Source organism: Ixodes scapularis, unplaced genomic scaffold, assembly GCF_016920785.2.
Source record: "Ixodes scapularis isolate PalLabHiFi unplaced genomic scaffold, ASM1692078v2 PGA_scaffold3__209_contigs__length_174095766, whole genome shotgun sequence".
Classification (NCBI taxonomy): Eukaryota; Metazoa; Arthropoda; class Arachnida; order Ixodida; family Ixodidae; genus Ixodes; species Ixodes scapularis.
The window spans coordinates 43,632,902-43,655,946 of NW_024609868.1; the positions used below are offsets into that span (position 1 = coordinate 43,632,902).

The 23,045-nt window shown below is 46.0% G+C and overlaps 1 protein-coding gene across 1 annotated transcript; it reads left to right on the top strand.

Moving 5' to 3' along the window:
• The first annotated feature begins 808 nt into the window (after positions 1-808).
• Positions 809-11,215, top strand: LOC8033618 (solute carrier family 22 member 6-like). The gene is made up of 9 exons (XM_029993200.3): positions 809-1,150; positions 1,866-1,969; positions 2,454-2,605; positions 2,909-3,077; positions 3,420-3,564; positions 6,039-6,136; positions 7,984-8,198; positions 9,899-10,080; positions 10,952-11,215. Exons 1-9 carry the CDS (start codon positions 809-811, stop codon positions 11,213-11,215), a joined length of 1,671 nt encoding a protein of 556 aa, XP_029849060.3.
• The last annotated feature ends 11,830 nt before the right edge of the window (positions 11,216-23,045 follow it).

The window sequence follows — 23,045 nt, forward strand, 5'->3', positions numbered from 1 at the left end:
TACCGCTTCGGGACCCCTTTCGATGCGCGGGCGGATTAGGACGCTAAACAAACCAGACGAAGACGCGTTCCAGGCACCGTATCGTAAGTACGAGTGGAGCCGAAGTCGCAAGAGCGTGCGTGCTGCCCTAAAGGCAGCTTGAACTGCTCGAGCGCGTTTGTTCGAGACGCGGAGCTCGCTCTTGTAGCTTCTGCTATGCTCGCACATAAAGTGATACGAGGTGTAGCCAAATATGATACGTGTTCACTAAAATGTAGGAAGAAATAAACTGTAACATAGCCTCCTATATACTGACAAAGCCTGGCAGATAGTCACGAGAAGCGGCCGCCGAAATGGATGAGAGGAAAGCCACGTGACTGGCGCCCCGCTGCGGCTAGACGCCGAAACACACTTCTCCCGAGCGAACAAGTGTGGTTCGGGTCCTCGCCGCTGCAAAAGCTGTGCGTTGACGTCCAGGTCCCCCCAGGAATGGCTCTTAAATGCTCTGTGCTACCAGATCCTCTCGCTCCAAACCTGCGACTGGGCACCCTGTGGCTTCGTCTTCGAACTGCCTGGCTTTGTGAATATAGAGGAGGCTATGAATGTAGTCAATAAAATTAAGGAACGAAGTAACTATGGACAATAAAACGTCTTCGCGAGAAGACGGTTTATTGTGTATATTAAAGTACAAAAAAATCACTTACTGATGGTCATTGATATTGCAAATAATGACAGTAATTCACCTACATTTTGAATTATAATTTTCTTATTCTACTATGCTTTGTCGAAGGAGCTACCCCAAACCTAGAGGTCAAGAGGACCAACCAACATGGAAGTGACGGATCTGATCGGCGAGACCGGTACCTTCCAGAATTTGATGCTGGTCGTGTCCATGTACCGGGGCGTCATGCTTGCCATCAACAACCTGGGAGCGTCCTTCCTCTTTCCCCCGGTGGGCCACTGGTGCTCCAGACACCCCGCCCACATCAACAGGACCATTCAGCAGTGGAAGGAGTTGGCCATTCCGAGAGGCTATTCGGGAATGTCTGGATACGAATCGTGTTGGATGTATGCGATGTCCGACGACGGCGCGGTCGTCAACGAGTCACTTGTGCGCTGCCAGGAGTGGGAATACGACCACTCCGAGTTCTGGCCGTCGGGCACAGAAAAGGTGAATGACCACGGTACTGGCTCAGATAGCATAATTAATTGGGGCAATGGGAATTCAGGGCTTTAAAAAGACGGAAGTAGCCTTGGTAAAGCCAAACATGACCTTTTTTGGCCAGAGTCTGGGAACTTTCTATGCGCCCTAGCTTGCCAAACAAGTGCCGCAGTAAGGCCTCACCGCTGGTAGTTCTGGATATCATCTGGCGTATTTGCACCTAAATTGCCAAATAAGTACCATAGTAACGCTTCATTTCTAGTTGTTTGCTATTCATATGGTAATATTAAGCCTAGACTGCAAAAAAAAATCAGTTTAGGTTTTATAGCTGGAACTTCGGTCTATACGTGGCACATTTGGCTCAAGTCCGGCCAGAGAAAAGCCATAAGTAACGCATTGGAGAAAAAAAGTATTAGGTTCAAGTTTTTTTTCGTATGTTCGTCAAGCTTGTTCCAAGTTAAATGTGTCTCCGGCGCGCTACCTGGGGCGATCAGCGTATTGTCTCGCGTGACTTTGTAGATAATGCAACGATTGAGTAACTGCGGGCTCGTCGAGAGGAGTGGCCAATAACGCACTCAGGGTTCAGGCGCGATGATGTTTGCTGAAGCAAAAGGGCAGTTCATTCTAGCGTTACGGGCCTTTTGCGATGGCATTGCCCGCTCTCAGAACGCCAAGTTGCCTTAATTTTGTCGTGCGTTTTTTTTTTTTATATTGATTTTAACAGTGGAGTTTGGTGTGCGAAGATGCCTGGAAGAATTCGCTGCCTCAGAGCATGTACATGACTGGCATGACGGTGGGCTTTCTGCTGACGGGACGGCTATCCGATTTGTGAGTCATCGCTTGCTTTATTACTGTATATATCCTGTGCATCAGATCCAATAGTTTAAGACGTTTGAAGATAATATTTGTTTTAGATATTATCGGGTATCTATAGCGTATTGATAACTGCCTTATTCCTCTTTAGATATATTAACTGAGCGGTAACAGAATATAAACTAAATTTACCTTCTCAGAAGGCATCTCAAGGCCTTGCAGCCCTCTCAATAAGTAAGCAGTTTTTCAAGATTGCCTTAGCCAAAAACAGGCTCAAGTATTACGTCTAAAGAGTACAAACTTAACTTATAAGGGCGAGAGCAACATCCATCAGCTTGGCATTTTGCTCTCACTGAACGTCATGAATTATGGCAACTACGCAAAAACCTCTATTGGACTCCATACTTGCTGGACTAGACATAGTACTGGACTAAACACAGAACAATCCTGGGTCAACGTTCGTACTTGGCAATGTGTCACTGTACCTTTCTCTCTTCAGACACGGCAGAAGGCCCGTTCTTCTTTGCGGCCTTGTCAGTTACGTCATCCTGGAGTACGCCATGGCGTTTGTGCCGTACTTCTGGCTTTTCTGTTTCCTGCGGTTGCTCAGCGCAGCTTCCCTGGCTGCCGTCAACAGCAGCCTTACTCTGTGTGAGTTGATGAACTTTTACTAGTGGGGCTTTCTTGCTCCCTATGCCTGGCCTCGAATAGCTGAAACGAAGTCTTGAGAGCCATTAGGGCCAGATTTTCAGTACGTACCAGAAGACAAAAATACCCTATCCGCCAGGATTGCCACGATCTGTAGTATTTTTCCGTTGGCGTCTGCGACGTATTTCGTTACAATTTCGCGTACACCCAATGAGTTGGGCGATAGGAGGCTACACATACTAGGTGGAGACGCGTTTCGGGCATCCTATCGTTTCGACAATAGGCTGTTTGTTTTCTCTCCTCCAGACATTGAGACCATCGGCCCGGGCTACCGGAGCAGGTCCATGATCGCGTACGGTGTTTCCTGGGGCGTCGGCGTTGGCGTGCTGGCGGGGATCTCTTCCGTCGTGCCTCGATGGGACTATCAAATCGTCATCTACGCCTCCATGTACATCGCCCCGCTGCTGCTGTGGAGGTCTCTGGAGACGTCTTGTGCACCTCATTCCTTTAATTAACTTAATATTCTGCTACATTCTTAACGTAGGTTACGTTTGGACTTGGAGGGTTCCTGCGTTGCGCTACGGGATTTTTTACCTTTGACGTTCCCTCGTCGACATTGCACCCTGAGTCTTTATCCATATGTCCTCTCTCAAAAACAGTGGCGTATCCAGGATTTTGTTTTGAGGGGGCGGGGGGGGGGGGGGGGGGGGGGGAGGGGGTGTTGGCGCTAAGTATATGCGTAGCGCCATGGTGAGGTGATGTGCGGCATATCCGTTCTTCGCCGTAAAGTGACCACGACGGTGCATGAGTCGTGCAGGTACATCATCGAGTCCCCGAAGTGGCTCATGACAGCAGGAAGGTACCAGGAGGCGGAGCGTGCCATATGGGACATCGCGAGGCTCAATGGTCGCCCGGACGTGGACCGCCGCGCCTTTTTGAAGATGAAAGAGATGTACGCCAAGGTACGCGAAATGAACATCCATAAAGTATAGCGTGCCATTACAATTGAATGCACCCCTTAAATAAGGCAGACACACCGGCATTTGCACGTAAAAAAGATAACATTTTCACCACAAAGCCGCGATCACGCTGCTATAGTACAGGGTGTCACAAAAGAAAATTTACACGCTCTTTTTTACCGCAAAAATAAACTATAGGCATCGCCGAACGCTCATGCTCCGCCCAGGGAGGTCACAACCAGATGCCAAAGTTTCAGCCCGATCCGATAACTTAATCAAAAGTTATAAGTGATTTTCTGAAAATTTCAATGGGAAAACGTAGCAGATTTTTGCCCGTTTTCGGTTTCTGATGCCATAGAGCCCCATGTGTTTGAAAACTCCGTCGGCCGCCATTTTCTCATTAAAATTTTTTAAAAATCACTTATAACTTTTGATTAAGTTATCGGATCGGGCTGAAACTTTGGCATCTGGTTGTGACCTCTAGCGCTACCTTTGGGCGGAGAAGGAGCGTTCGGCGATGCCTATAGTTTATTTTTGCGGTAAAAAAGAGCGTGTAAATTTTCTTTTGGGACACCCTGTACATCAGGCTGTTTTTTGGTCATTCAAAAACTGCCTGCAAACACGTAATAATTAAGCGTACAATGTATGGAGCAAACGTGCTTGGGCGTACCCGCAGATAATTCTCTGCAGAGAACACCGTGCCTTCTGAATGATGTACGATGACGTACTGCGGCTTTACGGCTTCCTTCTTACGAACAACGAGACCGTGTAATCTCTGAAAAGTATAACGCTGGACGCCGACGCGGATGACCGGCAGTGTTTCTTATCGAGAAGCAGCACCACAGGTCATATTAAAACGAACATTGGGCGTAACTGGTGAGCGACGCGTCGCCAGCAAGTTTCCAGGACCACGCTTGTATTAAGTTTTCTATGCGGACTGAAAGTTCGTCTGCTTCTTCGGCAGGGGTCGTGGTTACGTCTGAAAGACGCCAAGCTCTTATTGGTTCTGAATAAAAGATCCTGGGTAGATTTAAAAGCAGCTTGCTTCGAGGTCTACCCACTATCCTTCAATCAGAGCCAATCGGAGTTCGGCGTCTTTCTCACGTCCCAGCAACTCTTGTGCGAAAAGCAGACGACTTGCTTTCCCCATAGCTTTAATCTCGCTGTGTGTTTTTAGTAGTGTATACGGAAGTAAGATTACGCACGGGGACATTATTTTAAATTCTGGAGCCAGCTAGTAGCTAGCGCCAGCAGTGCTCGAGACGATTTGTGCGGTCTCGTGCATTGTGCGCGCAGAGCTCCAGCGAGGTTGTCGCACGCGCAGGAAGACGTCGTAAGAAGCTTAAAAACCCGTCTGGTCTCTCTCGGTCGCACTCGGTTGCAGGAGTGTGAACGGGGCTTTAGACTTTCACGAGGTAAAAGTGAGCACTACAATAAATCCTTGATGAAAAGTTAAGCTCCCTCCCTGCAGGCGCCCATGGTTTATTTTTGTTGGATGTCCGCATAGTGATGACGCTCTGTATAATATTCCTCTTGCTCCCTTACTGATCGCTATAAAAAAAAAGAGAAGGAGAGAAAGACGTTTACGATTCTTTTTAATACCGAATTAGAGCGCAGCTCCTGAGAAGGAGCAGGAAAAGGTACGGAGGAGAACTTACCGGGAAATTGTGAGACAATTTCCCGGTAAATTTCCCAGCTAAATTTAGCGAAAATATTTCCCCGCTAAATTTAGCGAAAATATTTCCCCGCTAAATTTAGTGGGAGAATTTCCCACCAAATTTAGGCGCCGTGGGACGTCACGAGGGGACGTCACGAGGGTGACGTCACACGTGGCTTCACTCGTGACGTTACGTGTGACGTCATTATGGGAAACGTCCCATAATGCAACTCATGGTTACGCCGACGGCGGCGGCGACTCCGCTCAATCCGAAAACGAACGCCTAAAAACTGCACACTAAAAAAAAAAAAAAAATTTTTTTTTTTTTGTTTACAATGTGCGGAGAAACGAAAGCGGTATGTGTAGCACGGTCGCGCAATGCTGGTGCTATGGTGCCGTCACGTTCCTGAGGACGGAGGTGCGACAAGGTTCCGTGAAGTAAGTGGGTAAGCGTGATGAAGGTTTCTAAAACCATCCAACATTACGCGTAGCAACTGGATACAGCCAAAGTGGGATTTCGCATAACGCGAGGAATGTATGAAAACAAGTCCTTCAAGCAGACAACACGGAAAACTTATTTCGTCGCGTCGTTACTGGCGAGATTCCGGGGTCCCCATCTCGGCGGTGAGCGGTCGACGGGAAAACCCGACTTCCCTGTCCTTGTGCCAAGAGCGGAGAGAAAGGTTTTTCTGTACTGGAGACGAAAACCCGCGAGGTCAAAATCGCTAAAAAAATGTCGCCTGTCAGCTATCGCTTAATAAACAACAACAACAGCAAAAACAAAACAAGAGTAGCTTTTTGGTCAATGTCGCTTTTACAGGAGCACAAGAAAGAGAAAAAGACCATGGGATCCGGCGTGCTAGTCCTGTTCAATTCTCGGACTATGATCAAGTTCACGCTGACTAACGTTGTGTTCCAGTAAGTTTCACCCTTATTTCTGCTTAATTCACTCTCTGAAAGAAGCTTCTGCACAGATACTGCTCCGCGATTCCCCAGCAACATCAATATTTGGTCTATTTCACCGGTTCAACCATTGAGAAGGGCCAAACGCATTGCGCTTCACTGACCGTGTAGAGTCAGGAAGGTTCCATCCCCTAATTCTCGTGAGACCGTATAACCATTGAAGCATGTTACCGATCGCTCATCTCATTGGTTGAATTGACCAAAGCAGCAGCATTGATTGGTGTTACAAATGTATTGGAAAGCATTGTGCACCAGGCTGAGTCACCAGCTCATGCGTATGACGTCCCAACAATGAGGGACGTCATAAGCCGTTCCCCAGTCCCACCAATGGTGGGACTGGGGAACGGAGCAGGCGCGGAAGCTGCGCACATCTAACGCGGATTTCTGCGCATGCGAAGTGTTCACATCGAACAATAACTTGGTATGTAGTCTAGAAATTTACGCCTTTCCAGGTGGTAGCGCTTGCTTGCAGAGAGCTTCTATCATGTTCATTTCATATTGACACAGACCACGAGAGAGCGAAATGTACGTGGCAGACATTTCAATCAGAGAACACCGAGATCGGGCTTTTAAAGTAACTTCTAAAAGTTTTGACACTCGTGCTGACAGACGACACGTTCCTTTACCACACATCTCTCGCTGACGACACACAACCGAGTAATGAGTTAATGGTGACTTTTAGCAAACCGTTAAGGTCCGGCCGTTCACACAGTTGCAACTGAGTAGGACCGATTGAGACAAGACCGGTTTGTAGGCCTCTTGCGACGGTGTAAGACCGGATGCGCTGCTGTGGAGCAGGTCCTAAGCCGTCACAAGAGGCTTAAAACCTGTCTTGTATCAGCCGGTCCTACTTGGTCCTTCTTTACGTCGGTCCTACTTTACCCTGTGCCGCGTACCGCATTACCGGAGAATTTAGAGCACGCTCTTAAAAAAAAAAAAACAAAAAAAAAACACTGAAAAGAAAAAAAAATTAGAACAAACTGGCTAAAACATGCGTGCCACAAAAATATGTATAAATATGACGCGACAAAATGTTTTGGAGCAATATTGACGACGCAAAGCATGATTAAGCCGGTAGTCACCTCCTTTCCACTTGTTTTCTCTCTCGGCATTTCGGGTGCGTGGAGGAGAGGTGGATCGGCTTCGCCTTCACGTTGAGGTGGAAAGAACGAATGACCACCTCGTTGAGGTGGAAAGAGTGTATAACTATTCCGTGACGTCATGAACTTTGCGCGCAGAACTTAATATAAATCTCGCACTGTCAATATTGCTCTAAAATTACTTTCCCGTAAAATTCATTTCTCGACACGCGTGTCCCAACCAAACTGTATATATAAAACAATTATTCTTTTATAATGGTTTTTTAAGCGCTGGCCCCGTGGTCACGGTATCACCCGGGCACGCGGTTAAAAGCGTGCTTCAAAGACTGCGGTTGTGCGGTACGCGGAACACGGTAACAGTTTGCTAAAAGTTCCTAATAACTACACATCGTAAGTGACCGTTTCTCGTTTCAAGAGGTCTTTGACTCGTGAAAGTGGCACTGTTCTGTACGAAAGGCACATGAATGAGCCATTGATTAGACCTAGTGCTTATATACCGGACGACAACGCATCTTAACAAAATAACTGAGAAGTTGGACCAGGCACTTTAAGGGTGGAATAGTTAACTTCTTGCTTTGCTGTACGTGACAACCGTCAGTAAATAGACTGTCAGACGTTTAGCGCTCCTTAATGTTTTCTCCAAGGATGGTTCATATATGGTGGGATGCCCTCGTTGCTGTGGCCAACGGTCTCCTCTGGCAGGTTCTGCGCGGCCATCGTGCGCTACAATCTGGCCCTGAGCACGGATATGTTTCCCGTGGACGCTTACCTCAACTACACCATCGGCGCGGCCATCGAGGTGGTGAGCGGCTGCAGCAGCCAGCTCATCCTGCTGTACGCCCCGCGCAAGAAGGCCACCGTCGCCTGCCTGCTCCTCACCGCAGTCTCCTACGTCCTGCTCGCCTGCGCCCACAAGGGCACGTATATTCTTTGCCACTATGCTCCGTTGTACAAGGTGGAGTAAGACAGCAAGAGTGAGCCGTGGTACTCGCACACCAAAAATAAACCACACATTACCCGCCATAATGTATCGCATTAACAGTTAAGGTGAAACGCCGGAGTAAAAAGTCGTATTTTTCGGCCACAATGTGCGAAGAAACGAAAGCGATATAGCTGTACCACGGTCGCGCAATGCGGGCGAAATGGTGCCGTCGCGTACCCGAGGACGAAGGTGCGACGTGGTTAATTCTCATAGCCTTCGTGGTTGGCGTCGTGGATGCAACTGACGACCGCCACCAGTGCTCGGTGAGTTTTGAAGTAAGTGGGGAAGAGCAGTGGATGTTTTTAAAACCATCCAACATTACGCGTAGCAGCTGGATACTGCCAAAGTGGGATTTCGCGTAACGCGAGTAATGTTTGAAAACAAGTATTTTAAGCAGACGAAAGGAACACTCTCCTTTCGTCGCGTCGTTACTGGAGGGATGCCGCGCTGCTTGGTCGATATCAGAAGCATATAGTTCGCTGCTTCGAATTAAATTAAATTGCGATGACACCATTCGGCAGTGTTGCGGAGTCTTTCTGGAGCTTTTGTTTGCGGCGCGCTACTAAAGCCACGATAACACTGCTAATACAACATCCAAAGAAGGTTGCGCAGCGTAGCTGTGGTATCAACTGCAACGATTGCCCATTGCACTATAAACCTTTTTTATGGCAAATGCCACCAGGTGGTGCTCGTTTTTGACGTCCCAGAGAACTTCCGGTTTATAAAAAATAATGAACAAAGGCCACCTTAACACCGCTGCTTGAAATGCAGATGAGACGTTTAACCACCAATTCTTCAAGTGAACGTCAAAAGAACGAAGGAGCGCGAGGTCTATTAAAATGTTTCGAGTATTCTTGTAAACCGATTTGCCTCCTCCAAGATGAAATGTTGTACCGCCGAAGGCCCTCATTAAATCTCCAACACTGTTGTTTGTGTAGCATTTATGCTTTCTAGCACTGGTTACATAAGCAAGCTCAATAGGCTTGCAAAGACGGTGCGACCGGAAGGCGCTTAGGAGGCAAGTGGCAGCTCATGTTTATGAACAGCAAAATGGTATATACCAAATGACTGACGAACGAAAAGTAAATGCACTGTATTAATACTTTTTATATACGAAAGGCTAGTTCTGTCACTACCCACGTCGCAAGCTGCCGTCGCCGCGGCAGCTTGCGGAACAGTAATCTTTAGAGGTAAACGTATTCGTTGAGCTCTACCTGCTTCGCATTGTTATCAGGCGCTCCTTAATATCAAATATGTGGTTCGGATCCTTGTTTTGTGCTTGTTCTTTATTGAAACGAATGCTGTACTGTATGTTGTATGCCCGATATGCGCTTTTCGCTTCAATCGTTGAAAGTAGTTTTTCTTCTGTGAGCACGCCGACACGAAACGACCAGTGCTATCACACTGGTCGTACAAAAACTGTCTGGATTCACGCTCGAAGCAGACACGAAGCAAATAGGCTGCTCGAGGAATGTCAACCGATGCTTTAGTCATCATGTCTGTAGCGAACACTTTCTTTTGTACCATGAGTAGGAATGAAGAATAGGTAACCGGGGGGATTTCACGGGGGGGGGGGGGGGGGGGGGGGGGGAGTGCCGGACCAACATCGTACAAAATGTATCCTGCCTACAACAGAGTCCCTCTGGGTCGAGACACTGCTGATGCTGCTGTGCCGCCTGTGCATCGGGAACGCATTCAACATCAACATCATCTACCTGAGCGAGATGGTGCCTACCAGCGTCAGGGCCCTAGCCACGGGCGCCGCCCAGACGGTGTACGGCATCGGCTGCGCCGTTCAGCCTTTCCTCAGCAATGCTGTGAGTAGCCGGCGACCCAAAGCGCCGTCATATAGCAACGCTTCTATAAATTTGCAATTTGGGGTTTCACGTTTCTGGTATGGTTAACCGTTCTTTATTTGGTCGTAGGAACGAGAAGGGCGAGAGGTATTGTGGACGCCAAACGCAGTCTCAGTGCCAAGAAAGTATCCACTTTGTTTTGACACTCGGACACGGCAGTGCAAGCACAGGCGCTTCCGAGTCTCCAAAGAAACACTTCTTGTTTTGACGTTCAGCTGCACGTTCTCTCTTGTTTATTCACCCTTACTCGCTTACTTACGTTATCGTTTTTTACCGATAGAATGTGCTGGATTATTGTCTCCAAAATTAAACACCAACAAACGTTTATAAAAAAAAAAAAAAAAAAAAAAAAAAAAACAAGCTGAGTTTATTTTTTTTCTTTGCGTCGAATTTGTTGAAATTAAACGCCGAGAATTAGAATATGTATTTTTCTGTAATCGGCGAATAAAAAATCGGAGGTTAGCGCGAAAGTTCGTTTAATATATCGTGTCATCGTAGTCAGAATGCCGTCGAAGGCTCGATCACATACGAACACATAAACTAAAAATGTCATTATTTTTAGTTTATGTCGTCGGGCATTCATCGGGCATTCACTGCACTTGGTTTGTTTAGTGTAACACGTAGAGAAAGATGACAACGCCATAGCGTTGCGCTTTTGATGCGCTTGACTGGTGCCATCGGCTCGTAGCTTCGGCTGCATGCACTCGAAGGAATTACTAGCTGCCTGAGTATATAGCTAGCTACTTTGCGTGATCTGGTGAAGGGACGCTGGATGCTTTCCGCTTTTACGTTTTTTTTTTCATTTTTTTTTCATTTTTTATTCCGATTTCAGTTTGAAAACCAGACAGCGGACGCCGCCTTCCACGCGGTCATTCTCTTCCTCGCCACGGCGGCGGTCCTGCCGTGGATGGAGACCCGGGGTAAGCCTCTTCCAGACTTCGTCGCCGGCATCGAAGATCCGACGGTGGACAGTGTTTCCGAGGGTGAAGGTTCGACGTTGGACAGCGTCTCCGAAGGCGAAGGTTCGACAGCGTCGACCAAGTCCAGTGTTTCGACGAACTTGTCGGAGTCGTCGACCTGTGAGACGAGAGTCTGATACCCTTTGTGCGTGACGCCTAGAAGACTCTTCACAGTCAACGGTCGCTCAACTCGCCGCCGCTGCTATAGGGTTGACAGTCCCGGATTCTGGAGTGGATGAGCGGAACTGTGCACTTTAAAAATTACCTGAAGTCCCAGTCACACTGCTCATACATCATACAAAAGACAAGGCGTTTGCTGCAGACATGATGACAGAACTGTCTGCGGACACGCCTCAAGTATAGGGTGTCTGAAGTCAAAATGCTCGATCTGAAATCGACCGTAAGAATCGGCGTCTGTACTTAGTAATCGAAACTTTTTGTCGAATGTCTATTTCAGAAGTCGGTTTTATCCTGTAAAATTACAAAGCGTAGCTCCCTGTCTGCAAAAAATAAGGCCAAAAAACTTGCCAGGTTCAACGGCGGAAGGCGACGCAAACGACCAAGTCGAGTGGTGAGGCGCGTTTGGCGCACGTAGTGATAGATAGATGGCGTCGGGAGCAGCATCAGAAAGCGTAGCCAACCAGCGAAAGAAAGCAGACGACATGCAGACGAAGTGCGCCGGCAGCAAAAGCGCCATCGTATTATTCAACCGCATTTTGTTTACTTCAATTAAGTTTTGCTTTGATTGTCCGCATTTATTTTTAAACCAAGGGTACATAACATAAAAAAATGGGTTGGTTTTTATGGACCACAGTCGTCGCGAGCAGTTTCGATAAGTAGGTAGGGCATCTATCGATGTATACTTGCGCCAAACGCGCCCCGCCACTCGACTCTGTCGTTTGCGTTGCCGTACGCCGTTGACCCTGGTAAGTTTTTTTGGCCTCACTTTTTACAGAAAGAGAGCTACGCTTTGTGATTTCACAGGATAAATCCGACATGTGAAATACACCTTTAACGAAAAGTTTAGATTGCTACGTGCAGGCACCAATTTTTACGGCCCATTTTAGATCGAGCCTAGTTATTTCAGTCACCCTATATATGTTCGGGGCATATTTGCCTTTCATATGTATGTATGTTACGAACGTGTCTAAAAACCGCTTCTCTCTCTTTTTTTTTTTTTTTTGTAGGATTAAAGCCGGGGTCAGGCAGTCTGCAAACACGGGTCACCACAGTGGTTCGACCGTTGCGTGCCACGTTTTCTCCTGAAACTCTCTGTCGTGCGCCATTCGAAGCATGGATCTCGCGCTGACTTGCCTTCGAATCTGTACGCAGACGGTCTTTTGTATGAGGTATTAGCGGTGTGACAGCGTCTTGAGTGTATAAAGTCGTAGTGACATCAGTACCCTTCTTGCCACGACTCAGACCGAAGGCGATTGGAGCACGTGACCATATCGCTCCCATTTAATAAGTGATTGGTGGTGTCGAAAGGACGAGCAGTGTAGTGTATAAACGCAAAAAAAAAATTTAGTAGGGGTTTGCCTTTGTTTTGTGTTCTGTGCTGGTGCACAGTTGAAAACTGTCTAAGGAGATCGCTGATCGTACGTGTTATAGGTTTTGTGGAATTTAGCTTCCAAGATGTCGTTTACTTAGAGCCTTCATTGTGTTCAATATTGATTTATTCTAGGTTCGCTCAAAAACTTGTTAGGTTTTTTTAATAATAAATGTATAACAAAATGGCTCTACAATAATGTGCTGTCACGGCAAGTGTGTTTTTAAAAGTTATTAGTCATCATTGCATATTACTGAGACAAAATTCTTTCTAAAATATTTTATATCAATAAATATAGCATATTTTATGGGGATGTCTTGCTCGTGATAATGATGCTTTGTTCCAAGAAACCCTGGCAGGTTGTAAAAATCGACATGCTTCTGAGTATTTCTCTAATTTTGTTATTAAAAATAGCTTTAGTAGAACATTACAATATTTTGTCGAACAATCGATTCTCCTAAGGTTAATTCAAAGGCCTTCAAAACGAATCGGCAGGTCAGCTTGCGATACTCTGCGCATTCCTCTCGGCTTGCACCGCTTCGCCGGCTTTTTAAAGGCCTTTGTTTTGAAGGCCTATGAAGCACTTGCGAGTTTTTGTACCTCTGAAACAGGGGCAGTATGTCGTTTAGAAATATTATCCAGATACTTTAGAAAATATATTCCTGTAAGCTTCACAAAAGGCAGCCGACGTTTCACTTAAAACTCAGCATACAAGAGAAACGTCTCCTTCATCCTTGAAACTCCCAGGAGGTTTCTTTTCAAGTCCCTTTCGTTCCCGAGTCCCACTACAGTGACATACAGAACTAACTGACACCGACGAGACAAAACCACCTGAACCACGTGCGCCATGCTCTCGATGATACCTTTGGCAGGCTTGAGTTCTCCTGGCGCTGCTTGTGAAGTAATCGCGACTGATTGCAAGCCTGTTAAAGATACACTCGTGTGCATGCTACACGTATATTTGACTTATCTCTGCCATTTGTTTCTGTTTGTCGCTTTAGTGAGAGTCTATATTTATCGCTCTTCTAATCTTTTTGTATAGGAAGTATTCACTGGCGGCCATAGCTGTGGGCGTGACTGCTGAGCGCGTGCTGACGGCGAGTTTCCACAGTTCTTTTGTAACGTGCATTCCGCACCCTCAAGATTGCTGGTCTTAGCAGCCTATTAATGTGGGCTCGTTCTGAGCATGCGCTCTAGACAGCACCCACAAATATGGCGCCCAGTGAATACTCCTTATACATACCGCCCCTCGACACACTCGAACGGCAGTCGTCGCTTTCAATCAGCCCAGGCAATGATAATGACGATCGATATTATACACCCTTTCTACAAAGGCGCAGCCATCTTAAATGTCGCCACTTCTGGTATGCGGTAAAACATCGTTTTGACCTCTCCACGCCACTGGAAGGTGTTCACGACAAATGCGTGACAGTCACAAATTCTTGTTTAGCCTCACATATATATGTTATCGCATATATTAGGTTGAAATGTTTAATTATTTTTTCGTCCCGCATACCATATCCGGAACCGCCGTGACTGAGAACTAGAGAAAACAGAAAACTTCTATATGCTTAAACCTTGATACGAAATTACAGTTTTAAAGTAAGTGGACACTATTCTGCAACACCGACATTGCATGACCATATGAGCGCGGCAACACTCATCCTTTACATTGGCTTGATTAGTGAAAAGAATATGGTGTATTGATTGATTGATTAAGAGAGAGAGAGAGAGAGAGAAAGAATAGAGATAGAGCGTTTATTGGAAAGAAACAGCGAGGTCAGCCAGCGCTCTGTGCCGGCTTGCTACGCTGTAAAAGCAAGATGAAAAAAGGATAAAACAATAATATTGACAAAGGTAGCAAAAAGAAAGTATAAAGAAGGGAAGTAGTGAAATAAACAAATTAAACTAACAACACAAATGTGCACGCACACATTATATACACACATACGTTACGTTGGCAAGTGTTACTTAACTTTTCAGCACACTGCAGTACCCTAAAGTGTTCGTTGAAGATGTCTCTTCTTCATGTAATGTAAAACAGCTTCCGTGCCTTTGTAACTATCTCTGGTAGAATTCCAGGCTCCAAACAGGAGTTTCAAGTCCTCCTGGTCCTCTTCATTGCAGGCGAGTCTTCAGTGCGTTCCTTTCGATGCTGTAATCCCCGCAGGCACAGGGGACGTGCTCCATGCTTTGTACTGTTCTGCATGATGAACATTCAGGAGAGTCAGCTTTGCCAATTTTATGAGGATATATTTAGCATATTCAACGTCGTGCCGCTAACGATGTACCACTGTCTCAAGTTTCCTTAATAGTCCCCGTGGTGTCCGCAATCAGTGCTCAGATCAATACTTCGAAGGTGCTAATAGTGATATTGCGGATTTTTCCATAAATATTGAAAACGGAATAGATAAAGAAGTACGTACCGTGCTCTCGTGGTTGTCTTTAGAAGCTTTCCCTTACAAAAAAAAAAAAAAAAAATGAAACGAGTTTCAATTGAAAGTGTACATGATCCACTCAATACACCAGGGGTTTCCCCAGGAATTGGAATTAAGGGGGGGGGGGGGGGGTTGGTAAGGGCATTAAGAATACAGAATTGGTTGCAAATTAAAAAAAAAACGCCTTAAAAAAAAGAAAAAAAAGGGGGGGGGGGTGTACACCTTTCCACCCTTCTAAGGGGGGGGGGGGGGGGGGTGTAGGGAAATTACTGCAATACATAGCGTTGAGTATCAACTGAAACTCAATTTTTTTTCTTATGAGTTCCCATTGAATCGTCACATAACATTGGCCACCGCGTTTCAATTAATAGTGTTTCAATACAAATTTTTCAATTTAGTAAATATAACTTTTGCAATTAAGTTTCACTAAAATTTTTTGCAACTATGTTAAAAGGAATCCTGCAACTTCTTGAGAATTTTTATCTTATAATTCCTTAAAGCATGGAACATGGGGGAAACGAGGCCCATAAAAGGAACGGAAGTCTGATAAATGATAAACACTGTTTCTACGTCATTAAACTCTATCTTTTAAAGGGATGCTGAACCGAAATCTTGAGCTCACAAAACAAGTCTGGAGCGATAGGCGGGACGCTGCAAAGACTAAAGACATCACCATACAGTGATATATCCAACGGATGGCCGTAATTCTTTAAAAGACTAGCACGATTGAACACGGCCGACGAGGTCGACGAGAGTTGTGAAGTCGCGATTCTCATTCTCTCTCCTCTTCACTTCGTCCCCTCGAGCAGGTGAACCAAAGCGAGGAGGTGAGAAGCGAGGCCGCTTCCCCTTATTCTCAACTGTTCGAAGAGAATCGTGACGTTACTTCCCTCGCTTGCTCGCGCCATGAGTGATGTTTTGGAATTCGTAGTGTCCAATTCAACACTTCTGCAGCCTTATTTTGCAAAATCCAAATTGCAACTCAACATTAAAAAAAAAAGAAGAAAAAAATGGTACAAGCAATAATTGTTCTGTGCAGTCGCTAAATCCACGAAAGCGATTCCTAGTCGGTATGTTATCGCTTCTCTGCATAGCACTACTCAGGACAAGAGGAGACACATTCGCTGCTGGTTTTAAAATATTATATTCCTTCTTTTTTTTTTCTTCTTTTTTTACGATGTGACTAGTATAATAGGCTCAATAATCTCACTACAACCACTGGCAGAGTGAAAACGCCATGACGTGTCTTTCAAACACCCGGCCTTCAGTACGCGCTCCATGCCTTCCATAGTGTTTTGACAGCGTGCGCGTGCACGATGATGTTGAAGCGTTTTCGAAGGGGGGACTCATGCTTGAGGGGAGACAAGTGAAGCTCCTACCTGCTGTTTTCCCCGTGTCAGTGATCTGAAGGCGGGGTCACACTGCTCGCACATCATACAAAAGACAGTTTGCAAACACGATTCACCGCAATATCCGTGGTTCGAATGCCGCCTGCCAAGTTTTTCCATGTGGCATTCGAAGCACGGATCTCTTGGTGACTATCGTTCGAATCTCTATGCATGCAGACGGCCTTTTGTATGATGTATAAGCAGTGTGACTCCGGCTTTAGAGTTATTATAATTCACGCTATATGCTGTTGAAGGTGTCAAAACTTTTGGATTCGATTTTTTGCACAAATGAATCTTAGCAAATAAGTTTATTCTGAGAGACATACGTATGCTCATGGTTATTTGCAGCTGTGCCCTTCCTGGGTTCCTCAACAGCAAAGGGCGCAAACCAGCTGATGTCAATTACTCAATGATCAAAACTAGTTTTAATTTCTGATGAGGACTCAAAGAAATGTTTGTCCAGTAATAAAATTCAAGTGCATGTATAGTGACTAAGCTCAACATGATGAATGACAAAACTCATTTATATTTATGATGAGTAAACTTAAAACAATCTATATTTAGCTCAATAACGAGACTAATCTGAAAATGTAATAAGTAAATTTAAAAAAAAACAATCGACATTGAGCTCTTGATGATAAAACTTGTTTGCATATCTAATGACTAAATTCAAAATAATATATATATACATCGAGTTCATAGTGAGCAAACTCCATTACATTCTTAATGAGTAAATTCAAAATAATAGTATTGCATTCTTAATGAACAAACTCAATTGCATTCTTAACACGGACATTCAAAAGAACATATATTGAATTCTCAAAGGGGCCTTGCAATCCTATTTAATCGTCTACCTTTTTTTGCGGTTTCCATATCTCTTGTGGTTCGGGCAACCCAGTGCGTACGGGGAGAGTAACTAAGTATCAGTGCGTCATATTTTTGCCTGATCGACGCGGAAACCTCCTCTTCCAACGGGGCACCCCGTGGTGCCGAACGCGCGCGGCATGTGACGAAATCGTGACGTTGTCGGTCCTGGTCAGCTTCTGCCTTACGACTGGCAGAGCCGCTAAAAGACTGTTTTTAAAGAAAAAATAGTCAGAGTGCAGGCGAGCTTGTGTAAGTTGAACATGATTGTAAACCTGAGATTGGGGCAGAAAAGAGAACACAACAGAAGGTAGTAAAAGAAGAGGCAACGTCTCAAACGTCTCAAACTCCTTGACTGGGGTAGACTGGGGCAGAAAAGAGAACAACAGAAGGTAGTAAAAGAGGAGGCAACGTCTCAAAGTTTGAGACGTTGCCTCCTCTTTTACTAGCTTCTGTTGTGTTCTCTTTTCTGCCCCAGTCTCAGGTTTACAATCATGTTCAACTGTTTTTAAGTCGAAATACAAAACATAAGGGGCGCGAACCGTTTCAAGTAGTTATGAAAATAGGTTTGTTCAGTATTTTAGCTGAGTAAAGACACAAATGTAGTTTAGAAAGTACGGAAACTAAAAATGACCCGTCGACATACCCGCCACCAAGTGGTGGAAAAGGCGGGCAAACTTGAAAGGGGTAGTGGGATCAGGCGCCGACGCGCGCCACGCATTGCTGTGAAGCGGCGAGCGTGGAAGGGTCCCGGTTGTACGCGGCGGCGCTTCGGTCGTATGGGCTGGAGGATCCGACCGGTTTCGGGCTTTCCGAAGACCTTCGCAGGTTTGGCTTGCTGTTTGACCGTTTGGCGTTTTGGCAGCGCTAAGTGGCTCCCGTTCTGAACTAGTTTTTACCCTGTGTTTGCTGTCATTTATTACCAATGGAGTGTCATGCCCCAAAACGGCGAACATTTTGAGCCAAGAAAGCTTCAACAAAAAGTGTTTATTCACGCAGCAAATGCATTGCGAGATGCCCCGGCCGCCTGCTTCATCCAGCCTATCCAGCCCAGGCGCCCTCTGGAGCCGTCGGCACAAAGCGTGGCAGCCGTGAGCGCTCGCTGAGCTCACTACCCCGCTTCTAGTTCACGGCCACCCAAGGCTATGTTCCAAATCTTACCCGAGTAACCTGCCTCCTACGTCAGCGGGTAATACCACGTGACATCGCGAGTAAACGATCCGCGACTCGATTTTGGAACGGCCAGGATAATCACCTGGATACTACGCGGATTGGCTTCGTCTTGGGCGACGGCAAAAAGAAAACACAGCAGCAATGGCAGAAAATAGCAGACGATCCTTTTGATCATGGAGAAAGCACCCGAAGAACGGTAATGTTAATGACGACGCGGTGTATTTTGAGGTGGATCCACCAGCTCCTTTTACTCACCTTCGTTTTGAGCTGTATATTGAGATCAAAATTACTTACTCCTTACAGCTAGACATAAAAAAATGTGTTCTTATTAAAGGGACAATGAAGGCAATTTCGGATATTTTGTGGGCGATTGAACTGGGTTCCCGGCACGCCTCAGGCCACGTTGCCCAAATTTCAGCCAAAACCGGCGCTTGTGTGCCGCGCAAATCAATTAAACAGTCACGGTTATAATCGTACCGGGATCGATCGAGGCGACGCCCCAAGCGTTGCGGGAGAAACCAGCAGAAGTGGAGGTCACGTGACCCTGCGGGGCCTGGAAGCGTGACGTCACAAGAGACGTGTCAGCGATTGGTCGAAACGAGAAACGTGCCCTCGGTCACGCTTTGGATCGTGGTTTTTGTGAACACTGTTCTAATTCCACTTGAATAACAATGAAAACTATAAATCGAACCGAAAATGATAACTAAACCGTAAATAAAACACCATAATTATTTTTCTCTTTGCTACACTGCACGCGAAACGGGCAACGAGAAATTATGGGCAAACAAAATATATAAAATGAAGAACACAGCGCGGAGCACGCGGGAGTTTCTTTGGTTCTGGTTTCAGATGTCTGTGCCGTGTTTACTCCAGGAACACGGCACTCGAGGGATTCTGCAAAGCGGTAGTCATGCCAAATTTGTGCGCTATTGAAGGATGTTCAAACTTTAGACTGAAGACCCATGATCGTTCGGGCGACGCTAGTTTTCACCTACTCCCAAGCAATGAAGCATTGCGAAGTCTCTGGTTGAACAGCGTTGTCTTGCGCAGAGGTCTCGGCGATGGCGTCAGAATTTGTTCGCTACATTTTCGGTCAGGAGACTTTGAACAGAACCTTCAGGTTAGTCGGAGTCTGGGCGTAGGTGTGAGGCGAATTACTCTGGGTCGGCGGCGATTCTGGGGCGTCCTCGTAAAGAGGAATTCCAGAGTTCCGTGTCCTTAGGAGCATCTCTCGTTCTGTTGGTGTCAGCTCACTGAACGGGAGCCCGAATTCGCTCGCGAGAGCGGCATTGCCGTCCATGTTGGTCCGACGAAACGACCGCGCCACCGCGCTGCTATAACCCACCGCGGTAACCAGAGTCTCGACGCCCTAAATGCTACCGGTACCGACAATTCACATGTGACGTCACTCCCTACGTCACCTCCGTTTTCAGAGGCCCAAAAACTTGAAACGCAGATAGTTCAGTTTCGGTTTCTTCAGTTCTTTCGTAGGTACAGAAATACGCGTCACAAATCTCTATAAAAATTGGGCAGTATGCCAGGTTCCCAAGAAGCCTAAAAACATCATTTAAAAAAATTTAATAAAATCGCCTTCATTGTCCCTTTAATCAGCGCGATCGCTGCAATTCTAGTCACGGTGCCCTAAACGCATATATTCCACACATTGTAATTTGCACCGATTATGTTTTGCAGAAATATATTCCACACGGTGTAGCGGTCCAGCGCGAGGGTGCTTTCTCCAGAATATGAAACTGTCGTTCGCTTTGACGCGAATGTGATTGCAGTGAAATTTTCGAAACCTTCACTGCTTTACAAACGTTATCCTCTCATTACACACACTCTGGAGGAAACAAAAATATTACATTATCATATACCGAGTTCAAACATTTTCGGCCTTGAACGTGAGATTACGGCATTCCCCCAACGCCGAGGACGAGGATGCGGAGAAGCTCCTGTTTACGCTCGCACTCAGATAATAACAAGTACACGTTCCCGGGGAAGGTGGACGGTCTGGATGTAATGCAGTCAATTCCTGCGTTGACAACAGCAAATCGCAATAACCACACATGCTGCACCTAATTCTTTGTCATTTCGAACGTCCGCCACCAAAAAAGGAGCAAGCGAGCTTTGACGGCTGTCGGCGCAGAAAGCAGACGACGAACAGTATTTACTCGATTTGATCCGACTTTACCCCCCGATCGAGGAGGGTAGCGCGAGTAATTACTCCGGAGTAAACAACCCGGTTCTGGAACGCGAGCTCTGACGTCATCGAGTAAGCTCGAGTAGGTTTTGGAACGCCACAGTACGAAACTTTTACTCCGGAGTCGGATCGAGTAAATTTTGGAACACAGCCCAAGACAGGACCATAACGTTATGAGGGAGGGTATCTTTTGCTTGTTTTTGTAATTTTAATTTGCCTATAACTTTTCAAATAGAGCGAAATTCGAGCTTATATTAAGTTTCAATTGATTTTATAGTACATTAGAAACTAACTCAATTGAAACTCATTGATCATTTTTGTAAGGGCTATCAGCGCAGACGTTTCCAATGATTCCGGAGTGGTCCGGAAATCACTGCAAGGAGAAGTGATGTTCCTGATTCGATGCGCACTTAATAGCCCGTAAAATATCATGCACTAGTTGTGAGGTCAGTCAATTGGTGCTTTAAATGCATTGCAGGGGCAGTCCACATGCATTCACATCGAAAATTGTATTACACAAAAAAAAAAAAAAAAAAAAAAAAATCTGGAGCGCCTATTTTTCCGCACATCACTTGGGAAAGCCAACTGACCCTTTTCCAGTAAGTTTCTGCGCATGGCCTTGGTTCCCGCTGTCGCCATTTTTGCAGGGCAAAGTTCCGGTCGTCGTATACATATTCAGGATCTATGTTTACGCGTATTTCGTCTTTTTGGCGATCCTTGTTTGAGCATATGCTAGTATGGGAAATAAAAGGCAACGTAAATCTATACAACAGCACGATGTAAATGCATTCTGAAGGGCGGAGGAAAGTTGGGCTGCCCTTTCACGGCTGGACTGGATAGGCGATATCGCTTCCTCTCTGAGGGTCTTTTCCGGCGCGGAAAAAGGCATGACGACCCATCAGTGTGGGGGCGCTTCAAGCCAACTATAATCTATACTTCACAGTGCATGCTCAAAGCAAGTTGCTACTTAATGCATCCCAAGTGCTCAGCAGCAAGGGGCTCAGTTATGGCAGCCACTGAATACCAGCTAGAGTCAATAGTGAGAGATGGACTATACTCTGTTTCACCTTATTCTGTACCGCAGCGAAGGCTAGAAGCGCGAGCTCATAGCATTGGCAGCTGCCCTTAATGCGCGAAAGGTTGTGCCGCCGAGATGTGCCCCGAGCAAGGAGCTTGCGCTTGTAGCCTTTCCTGCGGTACATCATAAGGTGAAACAGAGTATAGACGCCTTGCTGCAGCTGTGCATGGACGCCGCCATAACTGACCTTCAGTTTTTCTTTCCTCTTATTTCGTTTATTTCACTTCATCTTTAGTATAGCAGGTCAGGTTATTGCCACATTAGATTCAACTGTGTCTTTTTCTAAAGCATCAGCCTTTGTAGAGGATAGTCAACTACCGTTTCAGTTGCTCGGCATCTCGGTAAGATAAGAGAAGGTCAGCAATGGCGGCTGTAACTTGGCGCGTGTATAAAGCGTCTATAGTTGGTACATCGTTCCTTTTGACAAAATCGCCACAAGACAAGGACATAAAGTAAGAGACAAAGCGCAAGCGCCGGTGTGTCTCTTACATTATGTCCATATCTTGTGGTGCTTTTGTTAAATGGAGCAGCTATAGCCTCAGTTCCATCCTCCTGCTCAACGGTTACCTCAGCGATGGTCTAGTGCTGTGTTGTTTGTCATTCAAACTCGGGGAAGACTCCTGGCGTGTCTTTTCACCAGCTGCCCAGCGATAAATATCTAAACACCACGTAAAAAAAAAACAAAAAAAAAACGACACCATGAAAGAATTTTGTTGCCAACAAGTACCCATCTATGGCGTCTGCATAAGGTCCTCTATTACCTTAGTGAAACATTTAGAAGAGGATTGCTTTATTGGCAATCAAACGAAAACACAAGAAAATGCACATATATATACTCTGCAATTTTTGTGCCGTGGTATTATCTCTGGGAGAGTCAGCATTCAGGTCTTCGACCAGCGCTGTAATTACGCTTTTTCTAGTGATTCTCAGAGTTCGTACTACGAATTAACGTCCACCACTAGTCACCGAAAATCTAGCAGCACCTTTCGCTCATGTCGCATTTCTAGCGCTCCGCAAGGAATAGGGTATGCAGGCTACGTGAGTAAAAGCAAATTGTTGTGTGTATGCTTATACAGCCGGAAGTTATAGCCTGCCTTAGTGGACGTCTGGTGTCTCCGCTGTAGATAAGCAATTTAGCCAGTGGGTAACAATCGCTAATTTCTAGGGTATTTAACGAGCACCACGCAGTAGTGATACACGACCGCACGCCGCGGTACGATGCTCATCCAGATCGAAACGGGCAGGGGTGGTGATTGAACCCAGGATCCCAGGATCCT